Genomic DNA, 18,885 nt, shown 5'->3' on the forward strand with positions numbered 1-18,885 from the left:
CACTGATCTTCAGCTCTGTTTTGATTCCAATACCATGTTGATTTTACTACTGTTGCTTTGTAGTATAACTTCAAGTCAGGGATTGTGATGCCTCCTGCTTTGTCTTTGCTGCTTAGAATTGCCTTTGCTATTCTAGGTCTCTTCTGGTTCCAGATGAAATTTCGGAGTGATTTCTCTAGATCTATAAGGTATGTTGATGGTATTTCTATTGGGATTGCATTGAATCTGTATAACAGTTTTGGGAGAATGGCCATTTTCACAATGTTTGTTCTTCCCATCCATGAGCAAGGGATGTCTTTCCATTTTCTGAGATCATCTTCAATTTCCTTTTTCAGTGTATTATAATTTTCACTGTATAAATCTTTCACTTCTTTCGTAAGAGTAATTCCTAAATATTTCATTTTTTTGCTTGCTAATGTGAATAGTCCAGTTTCTCTTATTTCCCTCTCTGTAATTTTGTTGTTCGTGTATAGGAATGCTATTGATTTCTGAGTATTGATTTTGTATCCAGCCACATTACTGAATTTATTTATTGTATCTAAGAGTATTTCAATGGAATTTAGGGGTCTTCTATGTAGAGTATCATGTCATCTGTAAACAGTGATAATTTAACTTCTTCTTTTCCTATCTTTACCCCTTTTATTTCTCTTTCTTGCCTAATTGCTCTGGCTAGTACTTCCAGTACTATATTAAATGGGAGTGGTGATAAAGGACATCCTTGTCTTGTACCCGATTTTAAAGTAAAGGCTTTCAATTTTTGGCCATTTAGTATGATGCTGGCTGTTGGTTTGTCATAAATGGCCTTTATTATATTGAGGTAAAGACCATTTATTCCAATTTTCTGTAAAGTTCTTATCATGAATAAGTGTTGGACCTTATCGAAGGCTTTTTCTGCATCTATAGAGATGATCATGTGATTCTTATTTTTGGCTTTATTGATATGGTGGATTACATTTATTGATTTGCATATGTTGAACCATCCTTGCATTCCTGGGATGAATCCCACTTGGTCATGGTGTATAATCTTCTTGATGATTTGCTGCATCCTATTTGCCAATATTTTATTGAGGATTTTTGCATCTGTGTTCATTAGGGAGATCGGTCTATAGTTCTCTTTTTTAGTTGGGTCTTTCTCAGGTTTTGTACTAGAGTAATATTTGCTTCCAGGAATGACTTAGGAAGGATTGCTTCCCTTTCAATTTCATTGAATAGTTTGAGGAGTGTCGGCATTAGGTCTTCTTTATATTTCTTGTAGAATTCTGCAGTGAATCCATCTGGGCCTGGGCTCTTCTTGGTGGTCAAGGACCCAATTACATTCTCAATTTCATTAGCAGAGATTGGGTTATTCAACAGTTTTATATCCTCTTGATCTAGCTTTGGTACTTCATATGCTTCTAAGAATCTGTCTATTTCTTCTGTGTTATCAAACTTTTGAGTGTAGAGGTTTTCGAAATAGGTGTTGATGATCCTCTGTATTTCTATTGGGTCTGTAGTGATTTCTCCTTTTTCATTTCTTATTGCATGAATTTGAGCTTTTTCTTTCCTTTTTTTAATAAGGTTGGCTAGGGGCTTATCGATTTTATTTATTCTTTCAAAGAACCAACTCTTTGATTCGTTGATTCTTTGGATTGTTTTCTTAGTCTCTATTGCATTGATTTCTCCTCTGATTTTTATAATTTCCTCTCTTCTTTTGGCTTTGGGCTTGACTTGCTCTTCTTTTTCTAGCTGTTTGAGGTGTAGCATCAAGTTATTTATTTGTATTCGTTCGGTTTTCCTGATGTGGGAACTCAGTGCAATAAATTTTCCTCTCAGGACGGCTTTCATTGAATCCCACAGATTTCGGTAAGTTGTATCTGCATTTTCATTTTCTTTTAGGTATTGTTTAATTTCTTCTTTAATTTCTTCTGTGACCCACTGATTACTCAAGAGTGTGTTATTTAGTTTCCATGTGTTTGCGGAATTTTTGCAGTATCCTTTGTCATTAATTTCTAATTTCAGAGCGCTATGATCCGATAATATGCAAGGGATGATTTCAACTCTTTTGCATTTGCTTAAATATGTTCTGTGAGCTAATATATGGTCTATTTTAGAAAATGATCCATGTACTGCTGAGAAGAATGTGTATTCTGATGTTGTTGGGTGGAACATTCTGTATATGTCTATCAAACCCATTTGTTCACAGGTGTGATTCAGTTCTGTTATTTCTTTGCTCATTTTCTGTCTGGTTGATCTGTCCCTTGGTGTCAGTGGTGTATTAAGGTCTCCTGTTACAATTGTGTTATTGATAATTTGACTTTTCATTTCTGTTAATAATTGTTTTATATAACTAGGTGCTCTGGAGTTTGGTGCATATATATTTAAGATAGTTATCTCTTCCTCTTGGAGTTTTCCCCTTACGAGTATGTAGTGACCTTCTTTGTCCTTTATGGTCATTGGTGGTTTAAAGTTCACGTTGTCTGCAAACAGAATGCCTACTCCTGCCTTTTTTTGGAAAACTGCTGCATGAAGAATTGTTTTCCATCCTTTGACTTTCAGTCTGTGAGTATCTTTCTGGGTTAGATGGGTTTCCTGTAAACAGCATATGGTTGGATTTTGTTTCTTGATCCATTCTGCTAGTCTGTTTCTTTTGATTGGTGCATTGAGACCATTTACATTAATGGTTATTACTGTTAAATGCTGGTTAATTGTAGGAATGTTATCTCTCTGCTGTTGCATCTTTATCTTTCGGTTCTGTTTAATTATTTGCTTTGCTTAGTGTTTGTTCCTTTGTGTATCTAAACTGTCTTTCAATATTTTTTGCAGGGTTGGTTTGGTGTTCATGAAGTTCTTCAGCTGTTCTTTGTCATGGAAGTATCGTATTGCACCATCTATTTTGAATGATAGTTTTGCAGGATATATCAGTCTTGGTTGGAAATCATTTTGCTTTAGGATCTGGAATACTTCACTCCATGCTCTTCTTGACTTTATTGTTTGTGCTGAGAAGTCTGCTGTGATTCTGATAGGTTTTCCTTTATAAGTGATTTGTCTTTTCTCTCTGACAGCTTTTAATAATCTATTCTTGTGTTGGATTTCTGGGATGGTGACTATTATATGTCTGGGTGTAGTTTTATTTTGGTTATGACTGTTTGGAGTTCTATATGCTTCACTGATCCTGATGTCAGTTTCTGATCTCATGCTTGGGAAATTTTCAGCTATTACTTCTCTAAATATCCTCCTGACATCCTTCATGTTGTCTCCCTCTCTTTCATTAATCCCTATCATTCTTATGTTATTCTTCTTTGCATCGTCTTGCAGTTGTTGAATTGTTGTTTCCTGGTTCCTTGTTATTTTCAAAAGATCTTTCCTTTCCTGTTCACTAGCTGCAATCCTGTCTTCAAGGTCTGAAATTCTATCTTCACTTTCATTAAGGCGGTTTTTACAACTTTCAGTGGAGTTTTTTATTTCCTGTATATCTCTGTGCATCTGCATTATGTATTCTGTTTGTTTCTTATATTGCTCGTCTAGGGATTCTATCTTTTTGTTTAGTTCCTCCAATTTTTTATCTGTGTTTTCTTTAGATATATTTAGAATCTCTTTCATTTCTTTTAACATTTCTTCTTTTATCTGGGAGATTATTTCGAGTTTGAATTTCTTTAAAGCTTCCTGGAGTTGCTTGTCAATTTCAGTGGCTATTGTGTCTGATATATGAGGTGGATGGGATATATTTTCTTCTATATACATTGCTCCTAGGGTTTCTTGAGATGGGCTGGAGGTTTGAGGTTGTAATTTGGTCTTTCGTTTTGTCATTTTCCTATATTTCTGTGTTTCAAGTGTTATTTGAAAGCTTCCTCAGGATCTGTTGAAAATCCCCTTTTATGTTTGGAGCTACTGGGACTCTGGCGCCGCGCTACTCCAAGCCATTAGGCCTACAGAACCAGTGGCCCTCCTCTGCCTGCTCAGAACTCCGCAGTTCCAGACAAGCTGGGCCTCAGGGACACTGTGCACCCACCTGCCCCTTGGAAGCTCCACAGTTCTACAATCGCAGCCGGGTTAGGGTACTCACCACAGGCCGCAGTGCTTCAGGAACCTGTGGACCCTCCCTGGTTGCAGAGATATCCACAGTCCTCCAGACACGCAGAGAGGCCAGTGAGGGCACCCCAGATCTGCCCAGCTCCTCCTCTGCAGACCTATGGCCAGGCGCGGCAGCTAAACAGGCTGGGCTAGGCTGGTAGTGTGGGCCAGCCCACCTATCGGGAGCTCAGCAGGTCTCCAAATGAAGCCTGGAATGGGGAGGCTGATGTGGAAGCCTCAAACCCACCTCTCTCCTTCACTGCACCTGGAAGCCTGAGGGAACTCCAGCAGTCTGGGCGCAGAAATCCAGAGTCCTCCAGACACGCAGAGAGGCCAGTGAGGGCACCCCAGATCTGCCCAGCTCCTCCTCTGCAGACCTATGGCCAGGCGCGGCAGCTAAACAGGCTGGGCTAGGCTGGTAGTGTGGGCCAGCCCACCTATTGGGAGCTCAGCAGGTCTCCAAATGAAGCCGGGAATGGGGAGGCTGATGTGGAAGCCTCAAACCCACCTCTCTCCTTCACTGCACCTGGAAGCCTGAGGGAACTCCAGCAGTCTGGGCGCAGAAATCCAGAGTCCTCCAGACACGCAGAGAGGCCAGTGAGGGCACCCCAGATCTGCCCAGCTCCTCCTCTGCAGACCTATGGCCAGGCGCGGCAGCTAAACAGGCTGGGCTAGGCTGGTAGTGTGGGCCAGCCCACCTATCGGGAGCTCAGCAGGTCTCCAAATGAAGCCGGGAATGGGGAGGCTGATGTGGAAGCCTCAAACCCACTTCTCTCCTTCACTGCACCTGGAAGCCTGAGGGAACTCCAGCAGTCTGGGCGCAGAAATCCAGAGTCCTCCAGACACGCAGAGAGGCCAGTGAGGGCACCCCAGATCTGCCCAGCTCCTCCTCTGCAGACCTATGGCCAGGCGCGGCAGCTAAACAGGCTGGGCTAGGCTGGTAGTGTGGGCCAGCCCACCTATTGGGAGCTCAGCAGGTCTCCAAATGAAGCCGGGAATGGGGAGGCTGATGTGGAAGCCTCAAACCCACCTCTCTCCTTTTCTGCACATTGGAAGCCTGAGGGAACTCCAGCAGTCTGGGCGCAGAAATCCAGAGTCCTCCAGACATGCAGAGAGGCCAGTGAGGGCACCCCAGATCTGCCCAGCTCCTCCTCTGCAGACCTATGGCCAGGCGCGGCAGCTAAACAGGCTGGGCTAGGCTGGTAGTGTGGGCCAGCCCACCTATCGGGAGCTCAGCAGGTCTCCAAATGAAGCCGGGAAAGGGAGGCTGATGTGGAAGCCTCAAACCCACCTCTCTCCTTCACTGCACCTGGAAGCCTGAGGGAACTCCAGCAGTCTGGGCGCAGAAATCCAGAGTCCTCCAGACACGCAGAGAGGCCAGTGAGGGCACCCCAGATCTGCCCAGCTCCTCCTCTGCAGTGTAAATTTTGTTGTAAAAAAGAGAGGGGAAAAAAAGAGCTCTAACGGATATAACAGCAAGTGTGTTTGGGGGTGTTAAATGGCTGACTATATTACTGTTTTTGGATAATTGAATGCAGGTGTTTGCAGTCTCTCTGTTTGAATGTCCAATTTGTATTCTTTGAAACTGTGATTTGAGCAACTATTTCCAAGATGATAATATGTATGTAATCTATTATCAGGTAATGTAATGATATGTAATCTATTAACAGGTGATTTCTTACTGTTATTTTTTTTTGTAGTTCTGTATTACGTGTACCCTTACACCACTTTGTTTTGTTTTGTGTTTTTCTTTTTTTCCTCTAAAATAAAATTAAAAAAATGTTTGAGGGTATAGGCAACTACTTTGAAGGCAATAAGATTCACTAAGTTGCCCATTCTGGTTTGACTATTGTCTCCTTTGGAAGTCCTGTAATGTTTACAATGCTTAAGTTTTATTGGTCTTGTTCTCTACTGTTTTGTTCAACTTTATAATATCTAATGAGATAGACAATTCTTTTTAAGGAAACAAGAGACATTGTAGACAAACATTGTTGATAACCTTGTACTCTGTTTTAGATCATGTGCTATGTCTATCCTTGGTTTTGACTGACAGCTTTGTTTTGCTGTATTTGACTTTATTTTCTCCCCCCCCAAGAAGTAATAAGAACTAAGGAGTAATAAATGTGTAAATTTTTTTGTAAGAAAGAGAGGGAAAAAAGAGCTCTAAAGGATACAACAGCAAGTGTGTTTAGGGGTGTTAAATAGCTGACCATGTTAATGCTTTTGGTTGGATCATTGAACACAACTGTTTGCAGTCTTACTGTTTGAATGTCCACTTTGTATGCTTTGATACTGTGATTTGAGCAACTATCTCTAAGATGATAATATGTAATCTATTAACTGGTGATTTCTTACTGTTTTTTTTTTTGTAGTTCTGTATTACTTGTACCTTTACACTGCTTTGTTTTGCTCTTTTTCCTTTTAAATAAAATTTAAAAAAAAGAGAAGGGAAAGTGACCTCAAGGTAAACGTCCCCTGGTTCCACCTCCAGTGCTGAAATACCCCATCTGGAGCAAAATCTTCTCAATTTTTTTCTCTCAAAAAATATATTCTGCTCTTACCTCCATTGTGCTTAATTATTCATTCTTCAATTTTGGAAAACCTAAACTGATACATAGTAGGTCAGGAGTTTCATTCCCCTATATCACTGACTGCCTATATTTCTAACTAACTCATCTGCCTATAAATTTAAGAATCATTTATCAACTTTTCTTAGCATAATTGTAGCAAATAAAATGTACTTAATGGATATAGTGAAATATATGATTAAAATGAAAAACTAATTATCACAGTTTCTCTACCTAGCATCACCAAACATTTTCAGCTTTCAAGTATGTGGAAAAATAAAACCTAAAACAACTCTCAGCAAATACCCATAGTATAGAGGACAGTATAAAATTCACTGCATTTATCATGTTATCTGTAGATATTTTGTAGACCACAAAAGAAAAATTGAGCCATTGAATGAACAACTATCAATTTCAATAATTATGCTCATAGCATACATCGTTGAGCATTGTAGAAAATTATTTTTGGTTCCAGGGATTGAACACATGACCTTGTGCTTGCCTGGATGGTACTTGTACCACTGAGCTCAATCCCCAGCCTGAACAACCTTAGATTCTAAATATGACTATTACCACTGTTTAATTTGCCATTGACAGATTCAATTGAAATTTGTTCATCTACATCTTCACAAATGAAATTATTTGCTTTCCTTGCAGTTTAAATCACTTTTTTTAGGTACTTGGGATCAAACTCACAACTTGGCACTTGCCATGCAGGTACTTCTGTCTGCTGAGGTAAAGCCCAGGGCCCTATTAAATAATATTTTATTAAACATATAATGCATTAACAGCATCAAGAAATAAAATAAAGGCATTTGCATGATACATCCAATAACAACCTTTTAAACCAAAACAACTCCACAGTTAAGAAAAATTGATTTCAAATTATGGTTACTCATAAATCATGCCAAATTTTATAATTTCTGGAGATATTGATATATATATATTGTGATGTGCTATTGGAGACAAGTTATGATGCTGTCAGTATAGCACAATCAGAAATTCACAGCAGTATGGTTTACATTTGGTACATGTGGGGAAACCTTGCTATCAAATAAAGATGTAATATAAACATAACAAGTAAAATTCTGATGGTTAGAAAAACAAAGGTTCACTTAAATGACAAATTTTGACTCCACTGAGAAACAAAATCAGGCAACATAATTTACATGGTATGATATCCAGTGATGTTAGGAAATCAGCAGATGTCTTGTCACAACTTGGAAAACACAACATTCATTAATGTACAAATTATGTGAAAAGAACACAACTTTGTCAAAAACACATACTTCAAGCCTCTACAAATGTATATCTTAATGCCAAATATTGCATCAACTTCATAAACATCATTTATGAAAGAGAAAATGAAGCATGTGCGTCAAAAGATTAAAGCAATGCCATGTTAAAATTACAATTCCCAAAAAAATAAGAGACTAGACTAATATCACTCAGAACAGTGAATAATAGTATTACTCAATTTTATATCATAATGCTACAGAATTAGCATTGGGTTTCTTAGTGTCACTTAGTCTTCAGAGTATCTGTTCATTACATTATGCATTATATTATTTGTTCCAATAAATAGGTTAGAAATTCTTCCCATGTGTGACTCTCTATCTGTATATCTATGCTTTCTGTGTTATGGGGGAAAACAGCTCAAAATAAGACAACAAAACAAATTCCTAGAAAATCATGATATGAAAGTGATATATAAGACCACAATATCAGGTGATATACAGTACTTACTATGCTTTCTCTTATAATTTTCAGTAGAATTGTCCACCTCATCAGGGACTATATAATTAAGCATAACATTATATAGCTATTTTTATAAAAACACAGCTTTGAAGACATTATAGGATGTGAAAGCAGTTAATAATCAAACCTGATGTAGAGCCCGTGGTTTCCTGCCAGGACCAGCAAGTTGGGCCGAGGCACACAATCCCATCCCAGTCTGGGGGAACTCCCTTCCTCACCTGGGGACCAGCCCATGGTTGCCCACTGGGACCAGTGATTTGGGACCAGCGAGTCAGAACCAGGGAGTTGGGCCAAGGCACAGAATCCTTTCCCAGTCTGGGGTAACTCTTCCTCACCTGGGGACCAGCCTGTGGATTCCTGCTGGGACCAGCTAGTGGGGCTGAGGTACAGATTCCAATTCCAGTAAGGGGGAACTCCCTACTTGCCAGCAAGTTTGGCCAAGGCATGGAATCCCGGGGGAACTCGCTCCCTCACTTGGAACAACACTTGAATCTTGAAAATACAGCAAAATGACAAAACGATAGTCCAAAATGCAATCTCAAACATCCATGCAATCCCAAAAAAGCCTAGGAGCTATGTGCATAGAAGAAAACACATTTCACATAACTGAAATACCTGAAATAATAGTAACTGAAATAAAGAAGCAACTTTGGGAAGCATTAAAGAAATTCAAACTAGAAATAATCTCATAGGTAAAAGAAGAAACATTAAAAGAAATGAAGGATATTCTGAACATATCTAAAGAAGACACAGTTAAAAAATTGGAGGAACTAAACAAAAAGATAGAATCCCTGGATGAACTCTATAAGAAACAAACAGAATACATAAAGCAGATGCAAAGTGATATACAGGAAATCAAAAACTCCATTGAAACTTGTAAAAACTGCCTCAATGAATGTGAAGATAGAATCTCAGACCTTGAAGACAAGATTGCAGCCAGTGAACAGGAAAGGAAAGATCTTTTAAAAATAACACAAGAAATCAGGAAATAACTATTCAACACCTGCAAGATGACGCAAAGCAGAACAACATAAGGTTGATAGGGATAAATGAAAAAGAAGGACAACATAAAGGATGTCAAGAGGATATTTAGAGAAGTAATAGCTGAAAATTTCCCAAACACGAGATTGGAAACTGATATCAAGATCAATGAAGCATATAGAACTCCAAATAGCCATAACCAAAATAAATCTACACCCAGACATATAACAATGACCATCACAGAAACTGAACAAAAGAATAGAATATTAAAGCTGTCAGAGAGAAGAGACAGATCACCTATAATGGAAAACCTATCAGAATCACAGTAGACTTCTCAGCACAAACAATAAAGTCAAGAAGAGCATGGAGTCAAGTATTTCAGATTGTAAAGGAAAATTATTTCCAAACTAGGCTGATGTACCCTGCAGAACTGTCCTTCAAAATTGATGCAGAAATAAGATACTTCCATGACAAAGAACAGCTGAAAAACTTCATGATCATCAAGCCAACCCTGCAAAGAATACTGAAAGACAGCCTAGATACATTTAGGAAAAAGCCATTAACAAAGCAGACAATTAAACAGAGCAGAAAGATAAAGTTGCAACAGCAGAAAGATAACATGTCAACAATAAACCAATATACAACAGTTCTAACCATTAATGTAAATGGTTTCAATGCACCAATTAAAAGAAACAGACTGGCAGAATAGATCAAGAAACAAAATGCATTGATATGCTGTCTCCAAGAACCCCATCTAATGCAAAAGGATATTATATTATATATTATAAAAAGACTAAAAGTCAGAGGATAGAAAACAATACTTCATGCAACAGGAACCCCACAAAAAGCAGGGGTAGCTATTCCATTAGCAGACAATATAAACTTCAAGCCAGTAATGATCAGAAGGGATACAGAAGGTCACTACACACTGGTTAGGGGAAAACTCCAAGAGGAAGAGACTGTTATCTTAAATATATATGCACCAAACTCCAGAGCACCCAGTTATATAAAACAAGTACTAACAGAAATGAAAAACCAAATTAGCAGTAACACAATTGTTTTTTAAGAGGAAAAAGAGAAAAACACAAAACAAACCAAAGCGGCGTAAGGGTACACGCAATACAGAACTACAAAACAAAACAAAACAAAACAAAACAAAACAAAAAACCATAACAGTAAGAAATTACCTGCTAGTAGATTACACACTATTTTCTTGAAAATAGTTCCTCAAATCACAGTATCAAAGAACACAAGGTGGACATTCAAACAGGGAGACTGCAAACAGCTGTGTTCAATGTTCCAAAAACATTGATAAAGTCAGCTATTTAACACCCCCAAACACACTTGCTGTTATTTCCGTTAGAGCTCTTTTTCTTTTTTTTTTTCCCCTCTCTTTTTTACAACAAAATTTACACATCTTGGATTTTATTACTCCTTAGTGCTTATTACTTTCTTTGGGGGGGGAGAGAATAAAGCCTTCAAAATCGATGGAGAAATAAGATACTTATATGACAAAGAAAAGCTGAAAAACTTCATGATCACCAAGCCAACTCTGCAAAGAATCCTGAAAGACAGCTTAGTTACATTTAGGAAAAAAACACTAAACAAAACAGATAGTTAAAAAGAGCAGAAAATAAAGATGCAACAGCAGAAAGATAACATGTCAACAATAAACCAATATATAACAGTTCTAACCATTAATGTAAATGGTCTCAATGGACCAATTGGAAGAAACCAACTGGCAGAATGGATTAAGAAACAAAATCCAAACATATGCTGTCTACAAGAAACCCATCTAAACACAAAACGATATTCACAGACTGAAAGTCAAAGGATGGAAAACAATACTTCATGCAACAGGAACCAAAAAAAAGGGGGGGTAGCTATTCTGTTTGCAGACAATGTGAACTTCAAGCCAATAATGATCAGAAGCGATAAAGAAGGTCACTACATATGGGTTAGGGGAAAACTCCAAGAGGAAGAGAAAACTATCTTATATTTATATGCACCAAACTCCAGAGCACCCAGTTATATAAAACAAGTACTAACAAAAATGAAAAATCAAATTAGCATTAACACAATTTTAACAGGAGACCTTAACACACCATTGATATCAATGGACAGATCAACCAGACAGAAAATCAACAAACAAATAAAAGAACTGAATCGCACCTTTGAACAAATGGACTTAATAGACATATACTGAGTATTCCACCCAACAATAACAGAATACACATTCTTCTCAGCAGTACATGGATCATTCTTTAAAATAGACCATATATTAACTCATAGAACATATTTAAAATGCAAAAGTGTCAAAATTATTCCTTGCATGCTATTGGACCATAGCGCTATGAAATTAGAAATTAATAGTGAAAGATACTGCAAAAATCCCACAAACACATGGAAACTGAATAACACACTCTTGCATAATCAGTGCATCACAGAGGAAATTAAAGAAGAAATTAAACAATACCTACAAACAAATGGAAACACAAATGCAACTTACTGAAATCTGTGGGATGCAATGAAAGCTGTTCTCAGAGGAAAATTTATTGTACTGAGTTCCCACATTAGGAAAACAGAATGAATATAAATAAATAACCTGATGTCACACCTCAAACATCTAGAAAAAGAAGAGCAAGTCAAGCACAGTGCCAAAAGAAGAGAAGAAATGATAAAAATCAGGGCATAAATCAATACAATAGAGACTAAAAAACGATTCAAAAAATCAACAAATCAAAGAGCTGGTTCTTTGAAAGAATAAATAAAATCGATAAACCCCTAGCTAACCTTATTTAAAAAAGGGAAGAAAAAGCTCAAAGTCATGCAATAAAGAATGAAAGAGGTGAAATTACTACAGACCCTAAAGAAATACAGAAGATCATCAACACCTATTTCGAAAACCTCTACTCTCAAAGGTTTGATAACACAGAGAAAATAGACAGATTCCTAGAAGCATACGAAGTACCAAAGCTAGGTAATGAAGATGTAAAACCACTGAATAAACCAATTTCTATTAATGAAATTGAAGATGAAATTAAATCTTTACCTACAAAGAAGAGCCCAGGCCCAGATGTATTCACTGCAGAATTCTACAAGAAATACAAAGACGACCTAATGCCAACACTCCTCAAAATCTTCAATGAAATTGAAAGGGAAGCAATTCTTCCTAAATTGTTCCTAGAAGCAAATATTACTCTAGTACCAAAACCAGAGAAGGACCCAACTGAAAAAGAGAACTACAGACCAATCTCCTTAATGAACACAGATGCAAAAATCCTCAGTGAAATATTGGCAAACAGGATGCAGCAAATCAAAAAGATCATACACCACGACCAAGTGGGAATCATCCCAGGCATGCAGAGATGGTTTAATATATGTAAATCAATAAATGTAATAAACTATAGCAATAGAGCCAAAAGTAAGAATCACATGATCATTTCTACAGATGCAGAAAAAGCCTTTGATAAGGTTCAACATTCATTTATGATAAGAACCTTACAGAAAATTGGAATAGATGGTCGTTACCTCAATATGCTTAGGGCTGCCTATGACAAATCGACAGTCAATATCATACTAAATGGCCAAAAATTGAAGACATTTACTTTAAAATCAGGGACAATACAAGGAGGTCCCTTATCACCACTCCTATTTAATATAGTACTGAATATACTGGCCAGAGCAATTAGACGAGAGAGAGAAATAAAATGCATATAGGAAAAGAAGAAGTTAAATTATCACTATTTGCAGATGACATGATACTCTCCATAGAAGATCCCCAAAACTCCATTGAAAGACCCCTAGATAGAACACAGAAATTCAGTAATGTAGCTGGATACCGAATCAATATTCAAAAATCAATACATTCCTATACACTAACAGCAAAGTTACAGAGAGGCAAATAAGAGAGATCACACCCTTCACACTAGCAACCAAAAAAATGAAATATTTAGGAATTACTCTCATGAAAGAAGTAAAAAACCTATACAGGGAAAACTATAACACCTTGAAAGATGAAACTGAAGATGATCTCAGAAAATGGAAAGACATCCCTTGCTCATGGATAGGAAGAATAAATATTGTGAAGATGGCCATTCTCCCAAAAATTTTATACAGATTCAATGCAATCCTGATAAAAAAAATAAACATACTCATTAAGTGCAATGGTTTTAACCTGGGTTGTCGATTTTAGTGTCAGTGATAGTATGAATAGCTATTCTGAAGAAAACAACACATCCTAAAAGCTAGTGATTTAATATCGTCTTGTTTCGAAGTCCCATCAAGCAGTTGTACATCTGTTTCCACTGGTTTTAACATGTTGTATCTTACTATAGTTTACTATACGTGATAATATAAGCAAAATTTTTATAGGCAAAGAGACAATATAGAAACCATTTTTCATTTTCTGTTAACTGGTTCTAAATACCCTGTAATTCTTTCATTCTCTTGAATGGCTTCACACTGTCTTGATATGCTTGATGCTACAGTATACAAAGTTATATTCAAATAATTCAAGGAATGAGGCACTATGGTGACTAATATTATGTTAGATTATTTGGGGGGTGAAACACAATGATGCTTAAATAGTTCGGTTCTGACCAGTGTTGTTCTATTACAATGTCCTCTTTTATCTGAATCTCCACTCTTTTTCAAAAATCAATCTATGTTTTCTTAATTTTTTTTCAATTAAGGGAAAACTAAATTAAAAAATAGCGGGATATATTATAGTAACATTTTTGTTTTCTTATTAACCTGATTTGAACCCCACTATTGCTCTCCTCATCTTTTTCTGTCTGATTTTACTGAATTCTATATTGTTTGATAGTATCAAGTTTGAAGGTATAGGCAACCACTTTGAAGGCAATAAGATTTACTATAATGCCCACTATGGTTTGATTATTATCTTGTTTTGAAATACTGTAAGGTCTCCAGTGTAGGTTTTATTGGTCTTGTTCTGTACTGTTTTGATCAATTCTATTATACCTGATGAGATGGGCAACTCTTTTTAAAAATAGCAAGAGGCACACTCTTAACCATTTTTGATCACCTGATATTCTATTTTTGCATCATGTACTATGCCCATCCTTCTGTTCTAACCGAATCTTTTATTTTTTAGTCATGTTAGGTTTTATTCTCTTCAAAAAAAGTAATTAGAACTGTATTCCCATAACACATAAGATTTATCTCTTGTGTGAGTTTTTTCATGTATTTCACTTACAATCTGGCTGCTGAGAGTGTCTCCATTTGCTTACATAGCCAGTGGTTCTTCCCAGAGTGAATTCTTTCATGTGTTTTGCAATGACTGTATGCAGTACAAGCTTTGCCACGTTGTTATATACATTGGGTTTCTCACCAGGGTGAAGTCATTGATGTATTTTACAGTATCCATGTGTGATGAAAGCTTTCCCACATTCTTCACATACACAGGCTTTCTCAACAGTGTAAATTTTTTCATGTATTGGACAATGAGCATTTCTGCTGAAACCTTTCCCACATTACTTACATATATAAGTTTTCTGCCAAGTGTGAAGATTTTCATGCATTATGCAATATGTATGTGTGCTCAAATCATTCTCATGATACTTATATACATGGTTTTCTCTTGAATGTGAACTTTCATGTTGCTTACAATGTCAATGTAGGGTAAAATCTTTCCCACATTGCTTATACATATGTTTTCTCTCCAGTGTGAATTCTTTCATGTTTCTTACAATATCTATGTGTGGTAAAATCTTTCCCACATTGCTTATACATACGTTTTCTCTCCAGTGTGAATTCTTTCATGTTTCTTACAATATCTATGTGTGGTAAAAGCTTTCCCACATTGCTTACATACATAAGGTTTCTCTCCAGTGTGAATTCTTTCATGCTTCTTACAATTTCCCCGTATTTTAAAAGCTTTCCCACATTGCTTACATACATATGGTTTCTCTGCACTGTGAATTCTTTCATGTCGCTTACAATGTCTAGATATGGTGAAACCTTTTCCACATTGCCGACATACATATGGTTTCTCTCCAGTGTGAATTCTTTCATGTTCCTTACAATGTCCGTGTTTGGTAAAAGCTTTCCCACATTGCTTACATACATAAGGTTTCTCACCAGTGTGAATTCTCTCATGTTCCTTACAATTTCCTTGTGTCATAAAAGCTTTCCCACATTGCTTACATACATAGGGTTTCTCTCCAGTGTGAATTCTTTCATGCTTCTTACAATTTTCCCGTGTGTTAAAACCTTTCCCACATTGCTTACATACATAGGGTTTCTCTCCAGTGTGAATTCTTTCATGCTTCTCACAATTTCCCCGTGTGTTAAAACCTTTCCCACATTGCTTACATACATAGGGTTTCTCTCCAGTGTGAATTCTTTCATGAATCCTACAATGTGCACGTGTGTTAAAAGCTTTCCCACATTCCTTACATACATATGGTTTCTCTCCAGTGTGAATTCTTTCATGCTTCTCACAATTTCCCCGTGTGTTAAAACCTTTCCCACATTGCTTACATACATAGGGTTTCTCTCCAGTGTGAATTCTTTCATGAATCCTACAATGTGCACGTGTGTTAAAAGCTTTCCCACATTCCTTACATACATATGGTTTCTCTCCAGTGTGAATTCTTTCATGTTTCTTACAATCTCCCTGTGTTTTGAAAGCTTTCCCACATTGCTTACATACATATGGTTTCTCTCCAGTGTGAATCCTTTCATGAACCTTACAATATCTATGTGTGGTAAAAGCTTTCCCACATTGCTTACATATATAAGGTTTCTCTCCAGTGTGAATTCTCTTATGTTCCTTACAATGTCCTTGTGTCATAAAAGCTTTCCCACATTGCTTACATACATAAGGTTTCTCTCCAGTGTGAATTCTTTCATGCTTCTCACAATTTCCCCATGTGTTAAAACCTTTCCCACATTTCTTACATACATAGGGGTTCCCTCCATTGCAATATTTTTCATGGGTCTGAACATTGTGGTGTGTTTCTGTTTCTTTCACATTCACATTACCTCCTGCAGTACAAAGGAATACTTCTTTACACAGATTCCAAGATGTATGTCCATAGAATTTCCCTAGCTTGTCATTTCTGTAAAGAAAAAAATCATATATCAGATTGATAACCATATTACTAAGTTTTGTTGGAGAGTTGAATAAAACTGTTCGCAGTCTTGCTTTTTGAATCCCTATTTCATATGTTTCACTTTTGTATTTGATTAACTATTTCTATGAGCAGCATATGTAATCATCGTCTTGTGATTTCTTACTGTTCATTTTCACTTTGAATGTAGTATTATTTCTACTTACTTTGTTTTATTTAATCTTTCCTTACATTAAATTTAAAAAAAGAAAAATTCACAGTGAAATGGGTCTCAGTTTAATGACTGCATTAATGTCAAGTTCTGTTTTTAATGCCTAAGAAATTCTGACCATGAAGCAACAGAATGGCCTTGTAAGATATGTTGAAAACAGCCATTCCCAAAAGACTGGTACACATTTAGAAATCTTAAAAGGTGGTACCTTATGAAATGCAGAATATTTAGCTTCTCTTTGGGCATGGGCACTTACGTGTATCACAGACAGATCATTCTGATATGGTTCCCCATCACAATCTTGCTTCTGTCCTTAACTTGTAGTTCCCTTTTTCATATGGTCAGTCTTACTTTTATCTATTAATTCTCTTTTGCTTCATTCCACAATTTTTATTTTGGTTTCCTATCTAAAAGAAACCCTGTGACCTTTTAGGTTTTATAGCTGAGCTATTTCTCTCAAATGCTGGGGGAAAGGCCCATCTGTTTCTTATGGCAAATGACATTATATTATTTATTTTTTGACATTATGTAAAACATTTTTTTCTTTTCCAGGCTGGAAATGAACAACAGGTATTAGCATAATATCTATAGCTTTTTAAAATCTGTTTTAAGAGACTTTCATTGATCATTAAGCTTTGAAGTTTGAACTTGAATTTGCCATTCTGCAAAATCTGATTCATAGTGTGCTGGGTTTATAAGAATGCATAATCACAGAGAGTCTATTAACATTTTCCTTCTTCACAAATCCAGTGATAGATAGCTAAGCTTCTTCAAGGCCTGATCTATTATAACTTTATCTGCTTTGTAAATGAGTAAGCATGTATCAGTATTTTATGCATATTTTTAGATTTTAAAAATATAACCAAGACAAGTATGAGGGGATCAATTTCCAGAGACAACTGCATACTGATATTCAAAATGAGTGCATTAACATTCCACCAGCCTACTAAGAATTTTAATTAGAATGGCTGATTCTCTAGAACATGGCTTGGAAACATGAGCACTCAGTTTTATTTCAAATCTATTGCAATCTTAGCAATTTATAGATAATGAATGTGTTGCATTCACATGTATATATTGGTACAAAAATTGTTAGATAATGAATGTGTTGCATTCACATGTATATATGTGTACAAAAACTGAAGACAGAATGTCATAACTCAAAGTGTATGCCTTTTGTATACATCTATATGCAATGTCATACATTTCCATGATTTAATTCACTCATTATACATACCCTAGCTTACATATCTTCAGAGAATATTATTGACATTAAATTGAATGGTGGTCATTTTTCTATTGACTCACTAATTACTCAGGAACATTCCTTGTCCTTGTGAATGTGGATTACCTTAAGTATCTCCAGTAAATTTTGCATTCTTTTTCAGCTTCCTGGATATTCCCAAGTCCTCCTGAATTGTAGACATAGAAATACCAGGACTCATTAGAGTAATATATACAAATTAATACGTTTTGTTTAGATATATGATATAACGTGTCCAGATTTGAGGTAGTTTTAAAAATATTTTCATGTTCTTTTTAATGAAACAGCATTGATGAGCAACAAACAATATTCTGACAGCGTGAGTGACAAAAAGATTTCATCCTTACCTATCGCAATCATGTTGCTAACAGTTTCGCCCATCACATCTCTGTAGAGGTTCTTTTGGAATGGACTCAGCAAAGTCCACTCTTCATTGCTGAAGTTCACGACCACATCCTCAAAGATCACTGCGTCCTAAAGGATCATACATATATTTCTCAAAGGAAGATTGAGACCCCAGTTTTGGGATATCTTAAACTCTCTCCTACAAATCTGAATCAAAAGCAAAGTGTGGTGGTGCATATCTATAATCCCAGCACTCAAAAGACTGAGCCAGGATGGTTTCGCTGAGGTCAGGGCAATTCTAGGCTCCATAGGATGTTCAAATCCAGCTGATATACATACAGAAAGCTTTTCTCAATAAAACAAAACTAAACTAATAAAATGAAAAAAACAGCTGAATGAAGACTGATTTCTTCAAATTAAATCCATGTCTTTGTCATTAATTTTGTGTATATACACATTTTTGAAGACAGCAAAGTTGATGCTAGATTTTAACTCACCGCTAATGTAACAGGCAAATAGGAGTACTGATTCTTGTGCTGAGTCACTGCAAGATTCCCTGTGCACTGTCTCTAAAGTACAGCTCACAGTGAGAAGCCTGCAGGACCAGCA

At 36.6% G+C, this 18,885-nt stretch overlaps 1 protein-coding gene across 1 annotated transcript; it reads right to left on the bottom strand.

Annotated features, from left to right (window-relative positions):
- Positions 1 to 9,327: 9,327 nt before the first annotated feature.
- Positions 9,328 to 16,913, bottom strand: LOC134475018 (zinc finger protein 14-like). Its single transcript, XM_063244384.1, has 2 exons — positions 16,876 to 16,913; positions 9,328 to 16,435 (listed from the first exon to the last, which is right to left on the bottom strand). Exons 1-2 carry the CDS (start codon positions 16,911 to 16,913, stop codon positions 15,106 to 15,108), a joined length of 1,368 nt encoding a protein of 455 aa, XP_063100454.1. The 3' UTR covers positions 9,328 to 15,105.
- Between the last annotated feature and the right edge of the window lie 1,972 nt (positions 16,914 to 18,885).

Source organism: Cavia porcellus, unplaced genomic scaffold (genome assembly GCF_034190915.1).
Source record: "Cavia porcellus strain 051 isolate PalLab524CR breed Dunkin Hartley unplaced genomic scaffold, mCavPor4.1 scaffold_50, whole genome shotgun sequence".
In the NCBI taxonomy this organism is placed as follows: domain Eukaryota; kingdom Metazoa; phylum Chordata; class Mammalia; order Rodentia; family Caviidae; genus Cavia; species Cavia porcellus.